This window comes from Meleagris gallopavo, chromosome 14 (genome assembly GCF_000146605.3).
Source record: "Meleagris gallopavo isolate NT-WF06-2002-E0010 breed Aviagen turkey brand Nicholas breeding stock chromosome 14, Turkey_5.1, whole genome shotgun sequence".
NCBI classification, from domain to species: domain Eukaryota; kingdom Metazoa; phylum Chordata; class Aves; order Galliformes; family Phasianidae; genus Meleagris; species Meleagris gallopavo.
Genome location: NC_015024.2, coordinates 19,495,548 through 19,515,981, shown reverse-complemented (window position 1 = coordinate 19,515,981; position 20,434 = coordinate 19,495,548). Strand labels below are relative to the sequence as shown.

The 20,434-nt window shown below is 40.7% G+C and overlaps 1 protein-coding gene across 1 annotated transcript in view; it reads left to right on the top strand.

Annotated features, from left to right (window-relative positions):
• The window catches only part of FGD5 (FYVE, RhoGEF and PH domain containing 5), a 103,010-nt gene that overhangs the window by 8,115 nt on the left and 74,461 nt on the right, over positions 1–20,434 (top strand). The window contains 3 exon segments of the mRNA XM_031555518.1: positions 10,437–10,534; positions 10,536–12,399; positions 12,402–13,341. Of these exon segments, the coding sequence (XP_031411378.1) occupies positions 10,437–10,534; positions 10,536–12,399; positions 12,402–13,341 (2,902 nt within the window).

Below are 20,434 nucleotides of genomic sequence, written 5' to 3'. Positions count from 1 at the left end.
CCTGCACAGCCCGCCGCGCCGGGTCCAGCTGCCCCGCCTGCGCTCCCATGCCCCCAGAGGGCTCCAGCGCCGGGCGCGTTCGTGAGGAGCGAGGGCGGTGACGGCCCCGGGATCATGCTCTGAGCGCCCGGGGCAGCCAGCGAGGGAAGTTGGGGTGGAAGATGAACAACACCGGTAAGTGAGCAGCTCCTTAGGCACGGCTCTTCGCGTCCGGGCATCTTTTCCCTGGGGCCGGGCATCCTTCCTATGGTACCGGGACCCTACTTCCCTCGGGCGCCGGCTGGACGGCATTCCTCTGGGGCTCTGCCTCTGGGATGGCATCCCCCGGGCAGGCTTCCTGCATCCAGGGCCGGCCCTCCGCTTCCCTGCGCTTCGGTGGGTGCTCCTCCGGCTCCCCGCGAGACACGGCGCGCCCCGGAATGTTGGTGCCCCTTACCGGCTCCGCCGGGGTGGCCACGAGCCGTGGAGGGGTGGGGGGCTCGGGGGGGCTGTGCTTGCCGAGGGAAGTGGCGCTGCGCCCGTTCTCCTCGGACACGCTCAGTCCGAGGAGATCACAATGCCTCTAGGAAATTTTCTGCGGCTTTCCTTTGGAAATTGGATTTTGGGGAGATATTGGTTGTTTTTTTGGATGGTTTTTTTTTTCGTTTGTTTGCCTGTTTTGCTGGATTTATTTCTGTACAATTTTCTCTCTAAGGCAAGCCCCGTCCTTTCCTCCTTTCTCTTAATTTCTGAGATCGTTTCCCTGATAGAAACTGGGAAGGTGAGAGACACGATCAGAAGGGAACAACTGCTAAAGCAAGACTATCAACAGATAACCATTAAAAGGAAGCTGGGGCAAGCTTTACATTCTCCTCTAACTTTCTGGTTTTCAGGGATGAGGCATGCGTGTAAAAAATCTAACAATCTGGGAAACCATTACTGCTAATTCTAGAACTTGTTAGAAAAATCTAACATTGTGAAGAGGTAGAGATGAAGGGAAATAATTGCTTTTTGTTTTAGCCCTAAATTGTTTCATGATGTTTCCTTGTTCCTGGGAGGGACTATTGCTGGGTACTTCACTTGCACAGATGTAACCTGAGGTCCAGCGATACCACTGTCATATGTTGGGAAACTGTGAATCACTGTTTGCCACAGCACAGGAATACAGTACTAGAGAGGACTGTTTAGGCTCAAACTCAGTCCTCTGCAGTTGTATCAGCATGTCATACTGCTGCTCTGAGTTTATATAGAAAGACTCTTGTTCCCCTTTGAGTTGGGAGTGGGACACTCTCCTATCTGAAAGATGGTGACATTTCTGTTCTATTTCCTGATCCTGTCTGGACTGAACTCAGTCCATCCCAAGAAGATGAACTTATTTGAGTGTTAAGCAAGCCAGCCAAAATCATCTTAGCCATGATGCTCCAACCACTCTTTCTCCATCTCTCTGTTATATTAAAAAAAGCAGCTCTCATCTTGTCTGATCACAGTGGGTGAGCAGTGCAAGGAATATCACGTTGTTCAGTTGTAAACTGAAATTTTATTAGCAGTTTTCTTTCTTCGGAGTATAGGGCTGAATGTTATTACCTTCATTACTAAAAGCAATATCCATTGTTACAGATCACAAGGCCACATTACTCCTTTTATCATTGCATCAAATTAAATCATTTTAGGTAGCTTTCCTGCTATTTCTCCAGGAAGCTGAGAATCTCTTACCCTGCCCAGTCCTTCTAGTTTCCTAACCAGATTCACAGCCATTTATTCTTGGGATTACATTGTCCCTTTCCTTAAAATAGTTCTTTTCCTCCTCTGGTGTTTACCTCCAGGTTGTATTTATAGAGAGTGCTCATATCCCTTCTCAGCCTTTGTTTTGTACATTCACACAATGCAAGGAATGTCTCTCCCATCAGTGCAAAGCAGAACTTCCTACTGAATCTGAAGTGTTTATTAACTGGCAGAACTCAGGGACCAGTGCTGGTGAGCTCTGTATTATAGTAACACAGAGCACCAGTAAGCAGAGTCATATGTGAAGGCATATAAGGCAGCTTTGATCTCACAGAAGTTGAAATAAAGGCAAACAGAAAACAGGAAGGGAAGCACGGATTATCCTCAGAGATGCAAAACTGATATGAAAAGAAAGATGAAGCAGTCCAACAAGGTTGCAGGAAATCTGTGGTAAGAGACAAGAGACAGACCCCTGTCTCAGAGCCTCGCACACAGAACTTCCAGGCTCTCAGTATCAATTTTTCTTGGATGCTGAATAGATGCTGCCCAAAGGAAGAAGGTTCAGATGTTTGACTTCAAACTGTTCAGAGCCATAAGCTGGCTAGATATTCTTTCAGCTGTTACTGAAATTGATATAGGAAAAGCTGCTATATGTACCTGTAGAAAAAAATATTGACTTCTGTTCTCAGGAAGCAATATATAAAACAAGTGATTATGAGCTGTCTGCTGTAGTATGAGCTTCATATTGTGAAATCACAACCAACTGGAAACATCATGAATGTTTACAGTTACACTAAAAAAAAATATGCTCATATCTTAGAATCAAAATAATGTAATTGTCATACACGTGGCGTTTTTCACAGACAGCACTCATGTCCTAACTAAGACTTGTGCGTACAGTCTACTTAGAGCCAGTAAAAATGGTGGAGAATTTGTGAATTTGCAGGATTGAGATATTTGATGCTGAAACTCATCCTTTTCTGATTATATTGTCTTTATCTTTTTCCTTTTCCCCAATAGTTTCTCTGTGTGATGTTACGGTACTGTATTATATCTACAGATGACTGTAATAAAGCTATATAGTCAGAAAAAAATTGTAAACTATTGACCTGACAGCTCAGCCTTAATGTATTGATCTAATCATAGTGGATGGATTCCAGTAACTGTATAGTACGGCACTTTATTTCTGCTGGGAGGAATGCGTTCTGACAAGCCAGTTGTTAGGATTTGTAAGGGGACAAAATTCCCATGGGATGGTTGTTACTGACTATGAGTCTGACTCCATGCTAGTGAAACCCTGATGTATTCAAAGGGCTTTTGATCACAAATTTGAAGGATGTACACTGATAAAACACAGATGTTTTGCAAAAGTACCAGAACTATGAAGAAGCTGAAATCCCAATTTCATAAATGACTGAGGCATTTAGGAACCCTTGACCTGCTGGCTTTGAACATGATGTAAGACCTGAAGTTCCTTAAGTTCCAATGCTCAAAAAACTGAACTGTTTAGCTCAAGTCAAAGCGAGAGCTGAAGCCTAAATATAGACCTAGGTCCTATTTGAAGGGGAGACTCGCACTCCTCCCGTGTTAGAAAATCCAAGTCTAAATATGTTTTCCATTTCAAGTGACTCCTTTGCCACTGTTTTCATTTCTTATGTAACTGCTATCATTTTAAACCTTTTATTTTCTTCTGACTGTGTGAAATAAATGATGGGTTCACACACTATAAAACAAAGAGAAATATTTTTGCTGTGAAATCTCAGTTATTTACAGTACATCCTGCGGTTCTACCAGTGACAACACTGGTGTTTTATGATTTGGATCCCTCAAAGGGATTATACTTTCCTTTTAAATCATGCTATCTCATCTATTTCATCTCCAAGATACTGAGGCAGATTACACAGCTTATACTGGGTACTTTACTCAATTCAGAATGTCATAAAATGGCTTATCAACATCAGCAGTTTAAACACATCCTCACTGTCTGATTCAAACAGCTGGCAGAACTGTAATTACAGGTTGGAACATACAGCTTTCTATATGGAAATGAAAGAGACACTATGCTTGGCTTGATTTGCAGTTCTGGCAGAGTTACTGTGGTGGTTTGTGCCCATGTTCTGCCCAGGTCCACAACCAGCTCTTCATCTGCAAAGAAAAGCTGTCAGTTTCACTTACAGTGAAACTTCATATGTTATTTTGATTAATTCTCAGAACAATTCCTTCTCTAAGGAGTAGGGACCATGGTGAATATATAAAACCATGCATTAGTCAAACTGAAATAGTCACAGGTAAATAATTTCTTCTCTGTCTTGCTTTGCAAGAACATGGTGTTGTTTTGGTGGCTGATACATGGAAACTTCTGTCTATGGCAGCACAGAGCAGCTGGTTTGTTTCCTTTATCTCCTGGATTTGTGTAGTGCTCGGTGCATGTGGCTTTTGTACACAGTATGAGCTCTTATTAATGCCATTCTCTGATGTGAGAGATTCACTCATATGATGGCAGCTGATATAGGCTAAGTTCTTTCTTTGTTGTTTCATACATGTGCCTGGTGCACAAAGTAGGAGTGTTGCCATGAAAGAACTTGTATCTTTTCTGATCTGAGCTATTTTTTATGTCTGTAACACTGCTTCAGCAAGTAAGATGTAAATGAATTCCTGTATTTACTGCTACTCTTAGGTTTGCATATTCTCATTTCCTCAATAGCAGGACTTCTAGTGAGGAATTTGATCCTCATCTTTGGAAGAAGTTACAGACTTGACAAAGGTAACTGAATTGATGCAGAGACAAACATTGATGCCTGCATAGTATTTTTAGTAGCACGCTCAGATTTTAGGGAGAAGCATTTCTGTAACAAGAATACAGTCTGGGTTGTTTTGTCTGAAGGCTAACTCTGCAGTACTTATCTCTGTATCATTATCAAATGGTGGCATGTAGAATGCAGGGGGCGGTGATGGGCTGGTACAGTTCAATATTTTCATGGTAGGAAAGGAAATAGAAGAGTATCAGATGACGAAGTTTATGATGCAAAGGTTGGTAAAGGGGAATTAACAATGTAGGCAGAGCGGTTGTATAAACAGATGAAGATCATTAACTTGGATCCATTCAAACAAATTACACTTAATGTATATTATAAAGCTATCAGTTTAGTGACAACGAACAGGGAAAACAATAGCCTTGGGAGCAATTGAGAAGTCATAATGGACAAGCAAGTCAACCTGATACATTAATAAGCTAACAGAGAACAGTGAGAACTGAGTCTAAGGAAGCACTGAAATGTGTAGGCAGCATCATCTGTAGCCACTCTGGAATTCTTTCCACAGGTCTGCACTGTATATTTTATTGGGGCCAATGGAATATTGGAAAATGTTCAGAAAAAAAACAAAAGACTTAATGAAAAGAGAAATTGTCTAATTGTGAAGATTTAATGAGTTCATCTATTCAGTTTACCAGAAAGAAAATTGTTCAGATGCATGGCTGTAGGGAACTATATATTTTCCCTAGAGAAATACTGAATAATAAAAGAATCTTTAAACTCAGTGGAGGAAACAACAATAAATGCTGGAGATAGAAGCTGGAGATAGGAGCCAGAAAGCACTAATGGGGAAATAAGGGCTTTATTTTAAAAATCTCCTATTCATTATGGGAATAAGATAAGGAGGATAGGAAGATATGTAATATTCAATTTCTAACTCTCTTAAGACTAAAGCTTTTTGGAAGGCAATTTTAACCTTTATTCTGATATAACTGAATGTAATTATAGAGCCGAATTAGACTTCCCGATTGAATTGTCTGGATATTCTTCGTCTACCTCCTGTTTCTCAGGCACTTTCCATTTATAGATTTGAAGCTCTTCGTGGCAGGAGCAATGAGAGTCAGGACTCATGTGCACTGGCTTCCATTGGAATTCTAGTTTTGGTGCTGTCTCATGCCACTGTTGCAGCGTGGTCCATCTACATGGTCATTTTCATCTAAACACATTACTGCTCTCTTTTCTCAACATCTCTCCAATTATGACATAAATCTGAACTGAATGAATGATGGAGTGAAGAAAGCATAGGTCTACACAAGTTTGTTGAAAAAAGCTACTTTTGGCAGCATAAGAGATGCCTGAACTCAACTGTGATGCCATTCAAAGCTTGAACTGGTATATCTAAATTATGGAGCCCGTTTCTTGGGCCACTGTCCCAAGACCACAGGCCTGGGACAAATCTGCAGAAGTTCTTGCAACTGTGAAATCTTAGTGTTTTAAGTTTTCACCTCAAACCAGCTGCTTAATGGGGTAGGGGTGTAGGTATATATAGTCCCTTATATGCCTAAATTAAATTCTAGGCTAATTCCTATATCTAGCTTGCATCTGAAAGTGGGTGGTTGTAGTTTTTTAGGCAGTACTCCACCTCAGAATGTCTGTTGTTTCAAATACTTATTTGAACAGTGGAGGCTGCGTGGGTTGGTTGTTATTCCAGGAGAACTGCTAAGTTCACTGCTTAGAAACTCAAATGTGAAGAGGGACAGGAGTGGAGAGTGGAGTAGATTTATTTGGGCCATGTCAGGAACAAAACCAAGCTGGAATGCAAGTTTGCCTGAAGGAGAGGAAGCCATCCTTGTCAGTACAAGGAAGCACTGAACAATAAGGGGAGGAGCAGGCTAAAGAAATTCCTATTCCCCAAGAGTTTCCTTGTAAGCACAAAGTAGGTGTGTCTCCCTCCAATATAAAATGCATCCTAAAATAAACATGCACGATTATTTGTTAACATACACATTTCTTATGGTGCAGTGTTGTTTTTTGCCCATTTAGAAGTTACAGACAGGTCCTCTTAAGTGCTTCAGACACCAGAGGAAGCAGAAATTGAATCAGAGCGAATCATTGTGATAAAAAGCGCACAGAGATCCATTGTGCTTAACAGATCTGCTTTCTTTTCAGTAATTGTTATTCAAGTGTTTTAAATAAACACTTGTACACACACGCACACACACACACCCACACACACACACACACACCCATAAGCGCAAAATTGTTTAAGAAGCCTCCATGAAAGGCAAGGTCAACACAATGAGCAGCTAGGAAAAAGTGTCAAAGAAATCCAAAGGGGCCAATTGTTGGCACAGAGGAAAAGAGTAGGACACCACAATGCCCACTGCTACACCTTGAATGGGGTCCATTACCATAATTTCTATTCCCTTTGCAGTGTTACTGAAGGTAGCATGTGGAAAAATTCAAGATTACTTGATTCTGCCAAAAATTTACCACTGGAGGGAAGTTGGGTAACTGAATTCAAGCTGTATATATATAGATATATAAAGAGTATGTGCTCGTGGTTATTTTGCATAGAGAAAATGAGTTCATTGCATTATTTTATGTCAAGTTGGTTTATGAACCAAAGTTTGAAATATCCAGACATTCTCCACAAGCCAGTCTTTTTCTCAGTGCACAGTCTTTCAGTACAGGCACTAATAATAACGAAGATGAGAATGAGCAGACTGCTCCAGCCTTGTCACATCCCAGGAACAAAGTAGGTATATTTGTGTCCTACTTTTAGATAGACGTTCCTGGGAAAAGCCAGACACTGAAGAAAATGTTATAATACCTTCAAAGCCATGTTTCTTCTTTGGAGAAGTCCTAAGAAATACCTCATTAGGGTGTTAAAGGTTCTAGCGCTGATTTCTTGTGAAGACTCTGCTATAGCTGGTAAAGTCTCATGCTACCATCTGTTTACTACCAGAAAATTAGTTTAGGATGTTCAGTCACCGCAGCAACTGACTTAAAAAGGCCATGTGCAGACTTGGCTGGGGAGACAGGCTTACAAGATACTCAAGTCACCCTATTCACTTCCTGCTTGTAACTGGTAACAGCTTTCATTACTCTGCAGATTTGAACTACTGCAAATTTAATTATGGTGCAACAACAGCAGTGGTACTTCAGTAACAGTTAAGTGCTTGGCGCATCACATTTCTGAAGTGATCTGGAGAGAATGATTAGCTACTCATTCTGTAATTTCAGTAAGACAGATGCCCTGCAGCTCAAAGCAGCAGTGGATACCGTGAAACAAGAGGACATGCTACTGTACTGCAGACTGGTGAATATGCAGTTCTTTCTCCTCCCTTTCCCACAGGTTGCTTTAAATCTCCTATTTCCTCTTCTGTGCGTGAACCATGTTATTCAAAGCCAATGAGGCTGCATACCTCCTATCTCTGCAGGGCAGCTCACATACTGATGTTTCCAGGATTCACAGCTTTGAGCAGCAGAAATGCAAGAAGTCTCATTTGTGAATCTGTTCACCTTTTTTTTTGTTTGTTTGTTTTTAATTTTTAATCCTATGTCATAGTCTGCAGGTTGGCTGCCGTTAGAGAATCAAAGGAGGAACAGCAGGCCATCCTCTGCTTGTCGAGGGTCTGCAGAACACAAGGGCTTTTTAGGGTGCCTGCATTCCTGAAGGGATCTTGTGCTAAAGAGGATGATTTCTAAAAGTCTGTACAAAGCTACTGGTGTAATCACTACCTGGAACTAGAAAAATTGGCTTGGCTATTCCCAGAAGTTAATTGATAGTGTGAAATTATTCCTTTCCAGTTTAAAACTGTGATGACATCTGTTTCTAGAGTCTAAACTGATTGATCAGCACATAGGTCGTAGATGTTCACGACAAGCTGAACGTGAAGGTACAAATACTAAAAGCAAATCTGTCAAAGCACACCTCCTTTTGTGCTCAGCACAACCTGCATGTTGCTTGTTCTGTGCCAAAGGTTCTTAGCATATTCTGGACATTGGAAAATACAAATGCTTCAGTAAATTTCAGCAAAGACATCTTGCACTGCCATTTTATCTAATTCCTACATATGAGACACCTTAGCAGTCTTCAAAAACTTTCTAACTTCTGTAACTCCTTTGTAACACCTCCAAAACCAAGGTATATTTAATGAGTGCACAGTATGCTGTAAAATCATTTGCTCTTATGCTATGAAAAAATTGCTTTTTTTTGTATTCTCCACAAGTTCATAATAAAATCAAATTTCTCAGTTGTTTAGCATTCAATACCTGTACTTTCAGTGCAGTTTAACTAGCCAATATCTTTTAAACTCACTCCTGTTAAATACATTACAGGGTGCTGAATGTCCTTCCTCCAGCCATACACTGATGTTCTCCACCCTTCTCTTACTTCATTCCTGGAGATCTTTCCCCTCAGTGGGAGAGTTCCCAGCTGAGAGCAAACATGAAGAGATACCTGATGAAACTGGCTGCAGTTCAACCACCAACACTAGTTTTATTTGCCCTGTAGTAAAAAACAGCATACTTAAAAATGACAACATGTTGTGCTTTATCTAGTAAGTAAATGTTTGCATACAAGACTGGCATGCTCATGAAACATGCTACTAGTCAAAATAAATGACAAATTGTATTATTTTATGTATGTAATCTTCTAGATAGCATTAGTTAGCCAGCTTCATAATTTGTATGGTTGTATGTTGAGTAGTAGTGATACTATTAGTTCTGCGTTTGTTTATAGCACAGATGAACCCAGGCCAGGTACATCCCCCTATGCAGAATAATTCTAACAGTTTATGTTAAAGGTGCCTCATGAGAGCAGACTTCTCGTTTCTTCTGGGCTGATCAGTTTTAACATAAGTGAAGCCTCTTTTGTGTCTCACAATTCTAGAAGGACTGTTTTCAGAGTAAACCAGAATGCCAAACTGTGAGCATTGTTGGAAAAAATTCCAGCAGGTTTAGAAAGATCAAGGCAAAAAAAAAAAAAGTCTCTTATATCTCCCAAGATCTAATCAAACATCCACACGGGCCATATCCCAACTGGCATCTCTTGAGTTGAGATCCTGCCCCCTCATTCCCTGTGTATAGGACATGATGACTTTGCACAAAGAATTGTTCCTGTCTCTCTCATGTTCTGTCATGTGTTTTTCCTTACAATGGAGATCTTCCCTTGCTCCACCACTGAGTGTTAATTTAAATTTGAAAAATTAAAAAAAAACCAGAGATTTTTGATTGATTATTCATGTAATTATCTACTGATGGCTAGAAAACATTAGTAAGAATAGAACCCTTCTCTTTATCAGCATTTGGAATCATTTGGTATTTTGGCTTCTTCACACTGCATGTTTTATCTCATCTAAAATCTCATAATTGAGAATTCTTATTGTTGCCTATTTATGCACCTTTCAGCATTTCATTTAATTATGTAAAGAATTAATTTCAGGACCAAGGCGGCTAGAAATACCTGTAGTATATAAAGTGTACTTTGAGTACAGTGTTCATATATGACTTTTAAGTTGTCTTCAAAAACAGTGAGGGAAAGCTAGCTTATAATCAGTCTTCACAGAATCACAAAATCATAGGGGTTGGAGTGGACCTCTAGAGATCTTCTAGTCCAACTCCTCTGCTAAAACAGGTTTTCTAGAGCAGGTTGCACAGGAAAGTGTTCATGCTACCCATCTTAAGTGATATCTCTTTGGCTCTGCAGCTCTACACCTATTGCTTTGCAGCTATGCTTTTGTTTCATTTCAGTTATGACCTTAAACCATGTTCCCTGGAATAGCTACAGTGTCAGATGGAAGCACAGTACATATGCTCTGCTGCAGAGTTCTCTTTTCAGAGACACGTCTTTTATTGGCTGGACTTGTTGCACTTTAGAAGTAACTGGTATAAGATAAAAGTCTACTGTAGAATATGCTCTGGTGGCTTTAATAAGAAACCAAGATGACTAATACGATTTTTCTCTCTTTTCTCCAGAAATCACAAAGCCACCACTAGCACCGAAACCAAAAATTATTGGTCATCTTTCTCCAGTAGCCATCTCCAAATTTTCTCCTTCACTGCCAAGGTCTGATAGTTCTTCATAACCCAAATTCTGTGTCTAGGGGTCCCAAACCACCTATTGCTCCCAAGCCAAAACTCTCTACTGACACAGAGAGCAGATCCAGTGTTAATGCCAACAATAATTTAAATAAATGCTCAAGTTGTAAACTTCTCTGTTTTGATGGAGAGTTGTATGATGGAAATCAATGCAGTGCTGAGTGCCCAGAATCTGAGGCAGATAATGAATACATTGTACTTCCTGAAACTCAGCTGACCATTGAAAACTGCAATGACTTGGAACACGAGCATGATCAGAGCATAGATTCCTTTGCAGAGAATGAAGTCTTGGAAATTCCAGAAGAGGGAGAGAAGGAAGAAGATAACATTCCTTATCATGCAGGTGCTGACCGTCAAGAAATCAAGCACCGTAACTTTTCAGATATTGCTGAATCAATAAAACCAGACTGTGTATCATCAACCAGAGACCGTGGCCAATCTGAAGCATTTTGTGAAGAGTCCTCCAGTGCTACTGGTGGGAATAATGACGTATCTAAGAATGTAGATGAAGATGAGAATGTTGCAGGTGATTGTAGTGAAACCAAAAGCAAGGAAGAAATTTCTAACAATCTCAAATTGGTTAAGGACAGTGATGATAGTAAGACTGATGGTGATAACATTTTGAATGGAGATGAGGGCAGTGCCTGTGAAGATATCATTCTAACACCACTAAGTGCAGCTGAATTAATCTCAAGTTTGGAGAAGTCAGAGGAGGAGGAGGAGGAGGAGGAGGAACTGCCTGAGATTTTAAGAGAGGGAGATAGATGTCCAGCACATGATAGTGATCCCAGTGTGTATGCAGAGCTTGATTTGAACATGGAAAAGGAGTTAGAAAATGATGACTGTACAAGTCCTGACATGCTGCCCAATGAAGCCAGTGAGAAAACAGTTCTGTGCTTAGAATTGCCTGAAGGTGAACCCAATGCTGAAAATGATCTGGGAGATTCCACTCATCAAGCAGCAGCTGAAGAGGAGGAAGCAGACACAGACAAGCACAATAATACAAACACAGGAAATGCCAGTGATGACTGCCAGATCACTGACCTGAGAGGTGAGGAGACATCAGAGGTAGCCTGTGAAGCAAGCAAAGACTCTGGAAAAGGAGAGGAAGAAACTGTGAACGCAGAGAGTATCGATGATGAGTGTCAGATTGCTCCTTTTGAGAATGATGATGGTGAGAAAGTACCCACAAATCTGCAAACAGAAGAGACCTGTCCAAAAGAAGGTAGTCAGATCTCTGATACCCTCCCTAGTGGTCCAGGGATGGAGCCAAAGCTAGAAGATATGTCTGCTGAAGAACATAATGAAAGCATTGCAGAAATCTCTAAGTCAGATGAGTTGCAACTTGAAGGAAATGAGGTAGAAACAGACAGTCTCAGCAAAAGTCCAACTCAACTAGTCCCACATAAGGGAGAGGTAGAAGTCTGTCAGCATGGTAAAATGAATGTAGAACATGGGACCAAAAATGTCTTGCATGAAAATCTAGCACTCCCTGAAGTAGTCATTGTGCCTGAAGAATCAGAGAGAAGAGAAACTGGCAGTGATTCCCTAGATGACCCTTATGTACTTCCTGCAGAAAATGAATTCACTCATAAAGGACAGACTGATTCAGGAACTGATCACAGTAAAAGGGATGAATTAGGCACGGATGGTGAAAGCAACTTACTGCCCATTGATCGTAAAAGCATTGTCACTAGAACACGGTCACTCTCTGGGAAAATGCCAGGCTATGTGCCAGAAACAGTTCCAGAAGAAGGTGGTCCTGAAACTGATTTACCACCTTCTTGCAACAGTTCTGGGACTGAAGACTTAAGCAGTAATTCATTTTCAGTGGAAGGAAAACAATGGAAGACAACAAGGCATTACCATCCAAGCCAAGACGCTTTATTTTATATCCTCGGTCTTATTCTGTTGAAGGGAGAGAGATACCTGTCTCCATTTACAAAGAGGGTGATGGCTGTGTACTCAGCGATATTAGAATGAAAAAGACAGAAGACAACTTATCTTTGCCTTGTGTCAATGGTTCCTCACATATCTTTTACCAGGGAAATCTTTCATCAGGTGCTGTATCTACTCCATCTTCAGTTGTTGATATACCACCTCCTTTTGAACTTGCCTACATCACCAAAAAGCCAATCACTAAAAGTTCCCCTTCGCTTTTGATAGAGAGTGAGTCACCTGATAAGTATTCCAAGAAAAAGAAATCTTCCTTTAAGAGATTCCTCACTCTAAAATTCAAGAAGAAAACTGAAAATAAAATCCATGTAGATGTTAATGTTTCCTCTTCGAGGTCCTCATCAGAGTCCAGTTATCATGGGCCTCCAAGGCTGATGGAGCTGGACAGGACTCTAAGTAGCTCACCTCAACTGAAGTCACATGTGGGGAAGCTCCGTGCATCTGAGTCTCCCTCAACTGTTCTTTTCTATAAGGATGGTAAGAGAAAAGGAACACCCAAGTCCTTCAGCAGGAGCGTGTCACGGGTGGAATCCTTTGAGGACCGGTCCAGACCTCCTTTCATGCCACTCCCATTAACAAAACCTAGATCAATTTCTTTTCCCAATGCTGACACTTCTGAGTATGAGAACATTCCAGCTATGAGCTCTGACTATGAAAATATACAAATTCCTCCTCGAAGATCCACCAGAGCAGGAACTTTCACTGAGTTTTTTGAAGATCCCAGCAGGGCCTTATCTGCTGCTAATGAGAATGACGGCTATGTGGATATGAGCAGCTTCACTGGCTTTGAGAACAAGCAGCAAACCACGGACCAGGAAACGGAAAGGTACTGTAATAAATTATTATGTAAGACCTGCTAGTCTTGGCCAAAGAAGCAAGGCATCCCTTTCCGTAGGCAGATCCTCCATGTTGCTTGCCTCATATTCCTCACAGAAAATGTTGAAAAGCAATATTGGAAGAGAACAAAATAAACATTTACCAGAGGAAAAAGTAGACATCAAATTAACTCTATATCTTGTAAATGCATGCCAGGAAGACCAGTAGGTCTAGATCCTATGGTTTGTAACTATAAGCCAAAGAACATTTTAAAATATCTGGTTTGTCCAATGAATCTACTTTCTGTGGCTTTCTTGGGTGTGGGAGGATGGGGGTGAAGCATGCTTTGTTCTTTAGTAAGAAATGCTTCTGACTGCTTAACAGAATGGAAAAAAAGTGCATATTTCCCTGAAGGGATCTTGCATCATTTTATTCCTCAAAGCAACAGTATGTGTGTGAATTTATTTTCATATATATAATTTGTCTTTCAAGTTAAGTATAGACCAGAAAATCCCAAACCATAAAAAAGTTAGGCTATATAATTAATTTTATAAGTTGCCTTAAAGCCTGTCACTATGGACGTTTGATAGAGCCGCAGATTTCTGAACAAATTAAATAACTCTTTCTAAAATCATATACATAGCTAGCATGAATAACAGTCTTTCCCCATGCCATTAGTTTATTTGCAAACAAGAAAATGTTTCAAAACTACTTCTTTTCACAGTTACATAGGGGTAATGCGCTCGAGACTGTTGAGTTAATACTCCGTCGTTATGTTCCTACTGACACATTATAGCATATAATCATCGGAGCACAAAGATGTAAATAAGAATGGTATTTTCCATTAAGTTCATGATAACAGGTAGAAAACAAGGTGCAAAGCAAATGGACAAAAAGCAGTGTCCCATTTTGCAGTCACACTTTGTTAGCATGTGTGAAGAAGATGAAGATCTTTAAGGATATTTCAGACTTGAGGAGTGAAAGAACTGTCTTTAAAACATCTAAATCAGAGTCCTGCAGACTGTTTCAAAGTCATGAGTGATGTACTGCACTTTGTCTTTTTGTGAGGCAAGAATTGGAGGAAGGGAGGAGTAAATGTGCCTGAAGGTGGGGAGTTTGGGATGCAGACCTGTGGTTTAGCTCTTTGGAATGTGGGTTGCCACCAGTGTTGTTAATGCCAGTGCTGCTGGCAGTGGAACATGGAGTACAGAGCAGCTTCACAACACACTGCCACATCCCCAAAGTGGTGCCTGGCAGAATCTGCCTTAGCAAGGTCTGACAGTCTATTAGTCACACTCACTTAAAGGTTTGCATTGAGCCCAGCTCACTGATGTTTTTGTCTTGGAAGAACTGGCCGGTTCTTTGTGTCCATGAAACACCGCCCATTTTGGGTAGATCTTGTAGAACCAAGTTAAAAATATTAAAACTACGTAAATTGCTGTGACTTGGGTCCATTTATGAACTTCCTGTGGAAGCCTGTTGTTTCAAGGGGAGAGCCAATCCAAACTGGTTCAGGAAGTCTCAAGGTCAAGGCGTGAACATAGTTTTTCAGGCTGCTGATTGTTGTGCAAGCAGTTTTTTCTGTCATGGAAGAAATGAAGGCTAGGTTCTTCTGAACAACACCTTTATCAAGATAACAGGAGTGAAGGGGAGGAGCAGCAGGCAGACAGCAATATATATACATTGCTGATGAGACAGCTACTGTTTGCTGTATTTGTCAGGATGTTTTGAACAAAAAATTCCTGAAAACATTTGTTGAAAAGCACATACCGTGGTATAATATACTTAAAAATACAGTGTATGGTCTACTCTTCTAAGAGCAAAATAAATCATACAAGTACCTGCACGTGAACACATTTAAACATTTATACATGATGAATGAGCATGTATGTTTTATTTCTTGTTAAAGCAGTCCTCTCTAAAATATCTCTCAGTTGATTCATTCTGATTTCAAACACAGTGGTACCACAGCCACACAGGGATAACAATAACTTTGAGCTCCAGCCTCCTCATATCCTGAGGATTATTTCAGCCATTTGAGAGTACAAGTGTGTTGGACTAAACTCTTGTAATACATGAGACTTGAGCCTATGATCATCTGCTTCGTACATTCACTTGCAGAATACTGATGTTTAGCATCTGCTGGTAACTGATGGAGTTAGCTACACTTTTGATGAATGGCCCGGAACAAATCTTTTATTATGTCTTAGAGAACAGAATGTGGGAGTACTATAAAAGATTGTAATAATCCAAGAACCTCCACTAGTGCACTTGGCTGGGGAAAAGGGGATGGGAAGTTTACAGAAAATGACAGATGATAAGACTGACTGCTTAATATTTTTTTTGCTTAAAAGGAAAGACAGTGTATAGTAGATTTAAATCACTGATCTAACTAGAACCAATCAAATTTATTGAAAAAGTCCAATAATGACACTTTGCAAAATAGACCTTAACATACAATTACCATTGCAGGGATACAGTTGGAAATTTTGCTCCCCAGAGAGAAGTTATCATGTATCCCTAGAATTTAGCAATCTGGTATTAATAATTAAAGTGATTAAGGTATATGATAATATAGATTTCTGTACAGTGTAGATATAATGGGACATAAGTAGAATTTGACAAAATGCCTCTCATCTTTCCTCAGTCCACTTAAAATGACTCAGATTGCTTTCATTTGCTTTCAAGAAGTCATTTTCTAGCTACACTTCTAGCCACTACAAAGTGCAAAGTAACACAAACCAATCCTTTAGACTGAAAGGAGAACATAGCTCCCCATCTCTTGGACAATACACTCTTAACTTACTGGACTGCCTTGATTCTCAAGCAGCAGCTCTAAATCAAAGCAATCCCACAATGTAACTGGCTAGACTGTCATCAGATGAAAGTCCATTAGGATTAAAGTATTCTGGGACATTTCTTAAAGAATAGCTTTGGTAACATAATTCTGGACATTCAGAACATCAGCCATATTTATGACTGTGTTAAAATCAGGGGGTTGGAAAAGAGAAACCTCTGACACTCATTTCATAGTCTTCCACGGTGCCACACTCATTGCTTCTAAGAGAGTCCTTTATCAAGGTTTAGGTATCGTCAGGAACAGAGTCTATACTTTGGAATTATCAAGTTTGGTAAGTCTCAGTCTTCCTTTCTGCTAAGATGTTCAAATCCAGAGAGGAAAATGAGAGGATAAAGGAATAAAAGGTGGATACCTGCAGTTTCTCAGCTAAGCCCGCTGTGATGCTGAGATTCCAGTGCTCTATGTTATTACACTAAGGCTTGTGGTAATTTCTCATAACTCTCTAGAATTGCAGACTCATGCCTGTAAACTACTCCCAAGGCTCTGACTTTCTGCTACTCTTCAAGAGGCATCTATCTGATGCCTCACAGCTGTAGTGCAAATCGCTTCCTCTGTGTCCTGTTCCTCTGAAGATTAACTTCATTCCTAAAGGAAAAAGTTGTCTTTAGAAGAAAGCAAGGAAAACGATGTGGTTTATGTGTATTGTGTAAATGAGAGCTTTCCTTTAGCATGGACAGTTTGTAGCAGGAATGCACAGATGCTTAGAAACTGCTAAAACAGCACTTGAAATACACTGGTGTTAGAGATGACGTTTCACGGGCCAGCAGCATTATGTGCTTTGTAAGCAATGCTCTTTTCTATGTAGCCTTAGTCAGCCTCTGCTTGGCCAGTGCTAGGCATGACTGTGTTATTGAAGACTGATTCTAAAATGTATACCAGAATCAGATTATCATTACTCAGCAATAGAACTATTGCCTATGGCTGATGGGCTATAAAGAGTGCAAATCTTCCTGCTCCAAAAGTAGAAAAATTCAGTGGGTGAGCAGTCATTTCCCTCTCCACTGGTTATTCAGTTGTGCCCTCTACTGCACCACTGGATTCATCAATCTATGTTCTATCAAATTATGCCACTTAAGTGATTATATCCTCTCTGATTTCTGCAGGCCATCAGTCACTGATTAGCTCCAAAACTGTGCTCAGGGTGGTCTGCATAGAGTCACAGAATCACAGAATGGCCTGGGTTGCAAAGGCCCACAGTGCTCACCCAATTCCAACCCCCTGCTGTGTGCAGGTCGCCAACCAGCAGCCCAGGCTGCCCAGAGCCACATCCAGCCTGGCCTTGAATGCCTGCAGGGATGGGGCATCCACAGCCTTCTTGGGCAACCTGTTCCAGTGCCTCACCGCCCTCTGGGTGAAAAACTTCCTCCTAACATCCAATCTATACCTCCACTGAGTTTAAAACCATTCTCCCTGTCCTATCACCATCCACCCTCACAAACAGCCGTTCCCCCTCCTGTTTATATGCTCCCTTCAAGTACTGGAAGGCCACAATGAGGTCTCCCTGCAGCCTTCTCTTCTCCAGGTTAACCAAGCCCAGTTCCCTCAACCATTCCTCATAGGAGAGATGACTTCTCTTCCTAAAAATGGTCTAAATACCAATACTACTCAAAATGTCATATGCTTTTAAGATTAAGGTGAAATTAAAACCATTAGAGTGAATTTTTTTGCAACACAGTACATGTTTTTAACCAACAAAACCAGAATGTTTTATCTTTGGCTCTCTCTTCTTCAAATGAGAAGCACATACATTTATATAAGACAAAATCATCAACTGTCAGAGAAGTACAGTACGTAAATACAGCATATGAAGGATAAGGTGAATGTGTAGAGATCATTATGCAGTGGAAGATTTAGTATAAATAATCCACGCTTCAAAACAGCAAGGCCAAGAAAGGACTTTTTTACATATTTTACTCCACATTTAGAGTGGAAACAAGTTGACTCTAGATTAGACCTGAAGACAATCAAGGTAGGCTCTTAAGGCATCTAAAATTTGAGAGCAAAGTTAGGCTCTGAACAATAGATTCAACTTAGATTTCAGCTAATTGTATTGGGATAGATGTTCCCATCTTTTCTTCTTTTTTGCTTTCCCTGAAAAACAAATTCTGGCTGCTTAATCTACTCAGTTCCAAGTTTGTTTCTCCATAAACCCCTGCTCTATGCCTGCACTAAGCTAGCTTGCATTGAATTCTTCTGACTTTTATTAAGCAAAGGAGAAATACAATGTTCATAAGCACTGTGAGAGGTTTTTTTAAGAGAAACACAAATTATCTTCAAAAACATATGTACATAAACCTATATATAGCTTTTCTTTATTTCATGGAACTTGTGCTGCACTGTGGATCTTGTATTACTACGAATGTCAAGATGTGCCAGAGCCCACATTCTTACAAAGTACAGCCGGGGAAGGTAATGCAGAACACGCAAAGAACCTGCAAGGTTCCAAAAGCCCCACAGACATTCCTTAAGCATGGAAGTCTGGAGATAGGAGTCAGTCCCATAATGGGAGAATTGCTGTTGCTCAAACACAAAGAAGAGGAAACAGGCACTGAGCCTAAAGGCTTCACTTGTGATCTGATGAACATGATGGAAAATAAAATCTCAGCAACTTTTATCCATTGTCACACTTTGCAGCACAAACCTGAAAATTTTTAAATTGACTGCAAGACAAGCACTCCCAGTGCTATACCCTGACTTCTGGCTGTGCATAATCTACTGAAATTCTTGACAATAGCCACAGCTAGCTCTGACATGAGTCGTGTTTATTTCTGTTTACCTTAGAATTGTCTGAATTACTACAGAGAATTAGAAGGTGATTCTAGCAGTTAATGCAGGATTTCCATCTGCTCAGAGACAGTGAACAGTCTGCAGGAGATAACTGCTTGGTGCTCCATCTGGACATACGGCACGCTTCACCTTGTATTGTCAGGTATTGGAGGGGTGGAGAATTGTCTTTTAAAGACAGTAAGAACAGAAGAGTCTTTGGTGGCAGAGCTTTTCACACAAGCACCTTTGAAAAGCGTCTCCAGACAGTACTGGTAACGTTATGTTATTAGTGAAGAAGGAGAAGTTTTAATACGTGTCCAGCTTTAGGTGTCAAGCTTACAATGGCAGCAGGGCCCCTCTCCTCTTTCCTCTTATCCATGGAGCTGTATGTCTTGGTTTATGTTGGGCATGCAGGTGTTGGAGGACAGGAAACCAGCATGCTCCCCCAACACAACTCTGCACTGCATCTCACCATCTTGCACCCAGGATGTGTCACAGCATAGCCTCAGAGGGCTGCCACTGCTCAGTCACAGCATACTGGATACAGCCTCAGCTTTGTTGATGAGGAATCACAGTCCCATCTACCTCTCAGGAAAGGGTCCCAAGCTTCAGGAAGTTATGATTTTATTAGCGACTTGATTTCATTTTCCTGGCTAGTTTTTTTTATCAAATTCCAGTGCAGAGAAGGAATATATACACCCGTGGACTTCTTCATGTCTTGAGGGAATATAACCTGGGAATACCTCTTTATCTTCTTTGGTTTTGTTACACAGACAGAAATTTATTTCCAGTTGTGTTCCATGAGAGGGAGACTGAACCTGCTGCATACAGCACATTTGTATTGGATGTTTACAAGTCAAAGAAGTCATATAAGAACTCCTAGCACCACACAGAACAAGCATGTACTGAAGACAAGATGACAAGACTGATGATTGACAAAACACAGCCTTGTTTGAAATGGTCGGGTCTCTTATTGTCAGTGTTTGTTTTGTGCATGCATTTCTGCCCTCCTGCCCCCTTCTTGAACCAGACTTTACTGAATGAGAGGCTGCACATTGCAATTCTGCAGCCTTTGTGGAATCCACTGGTTAATGATAAGAGTTCAATTCCTACAGTATTAAAAATGCAATAGTTGTCATTGTTGTTGCAAATCTAATCTACGGTTTGCTGTGCCATTCAGCAGTTATTTATGATGCACAGTGCATTTTTAATTATCCTGCAAGAACTCTGCTTTTACAGACCCAAAGGGGGCTAACATAAAAGCTGCCTTAAGATTGGCTGTTCAGTGACATAACAACAATTAATAGCACCTGAATGTACCAGTTTGAGTTAATGGATGCAAGAACATATTTAAGAGACACTGTCCTGTTTTCCCAAGATTCCTGTTAAAGAGCTTTTAAGGGGACTCTTTCACTTAAGCAATTAACTGGATTAATTAGCTGATATCCTTCAAAGGCCTGAGTAAGGAGACCTATCA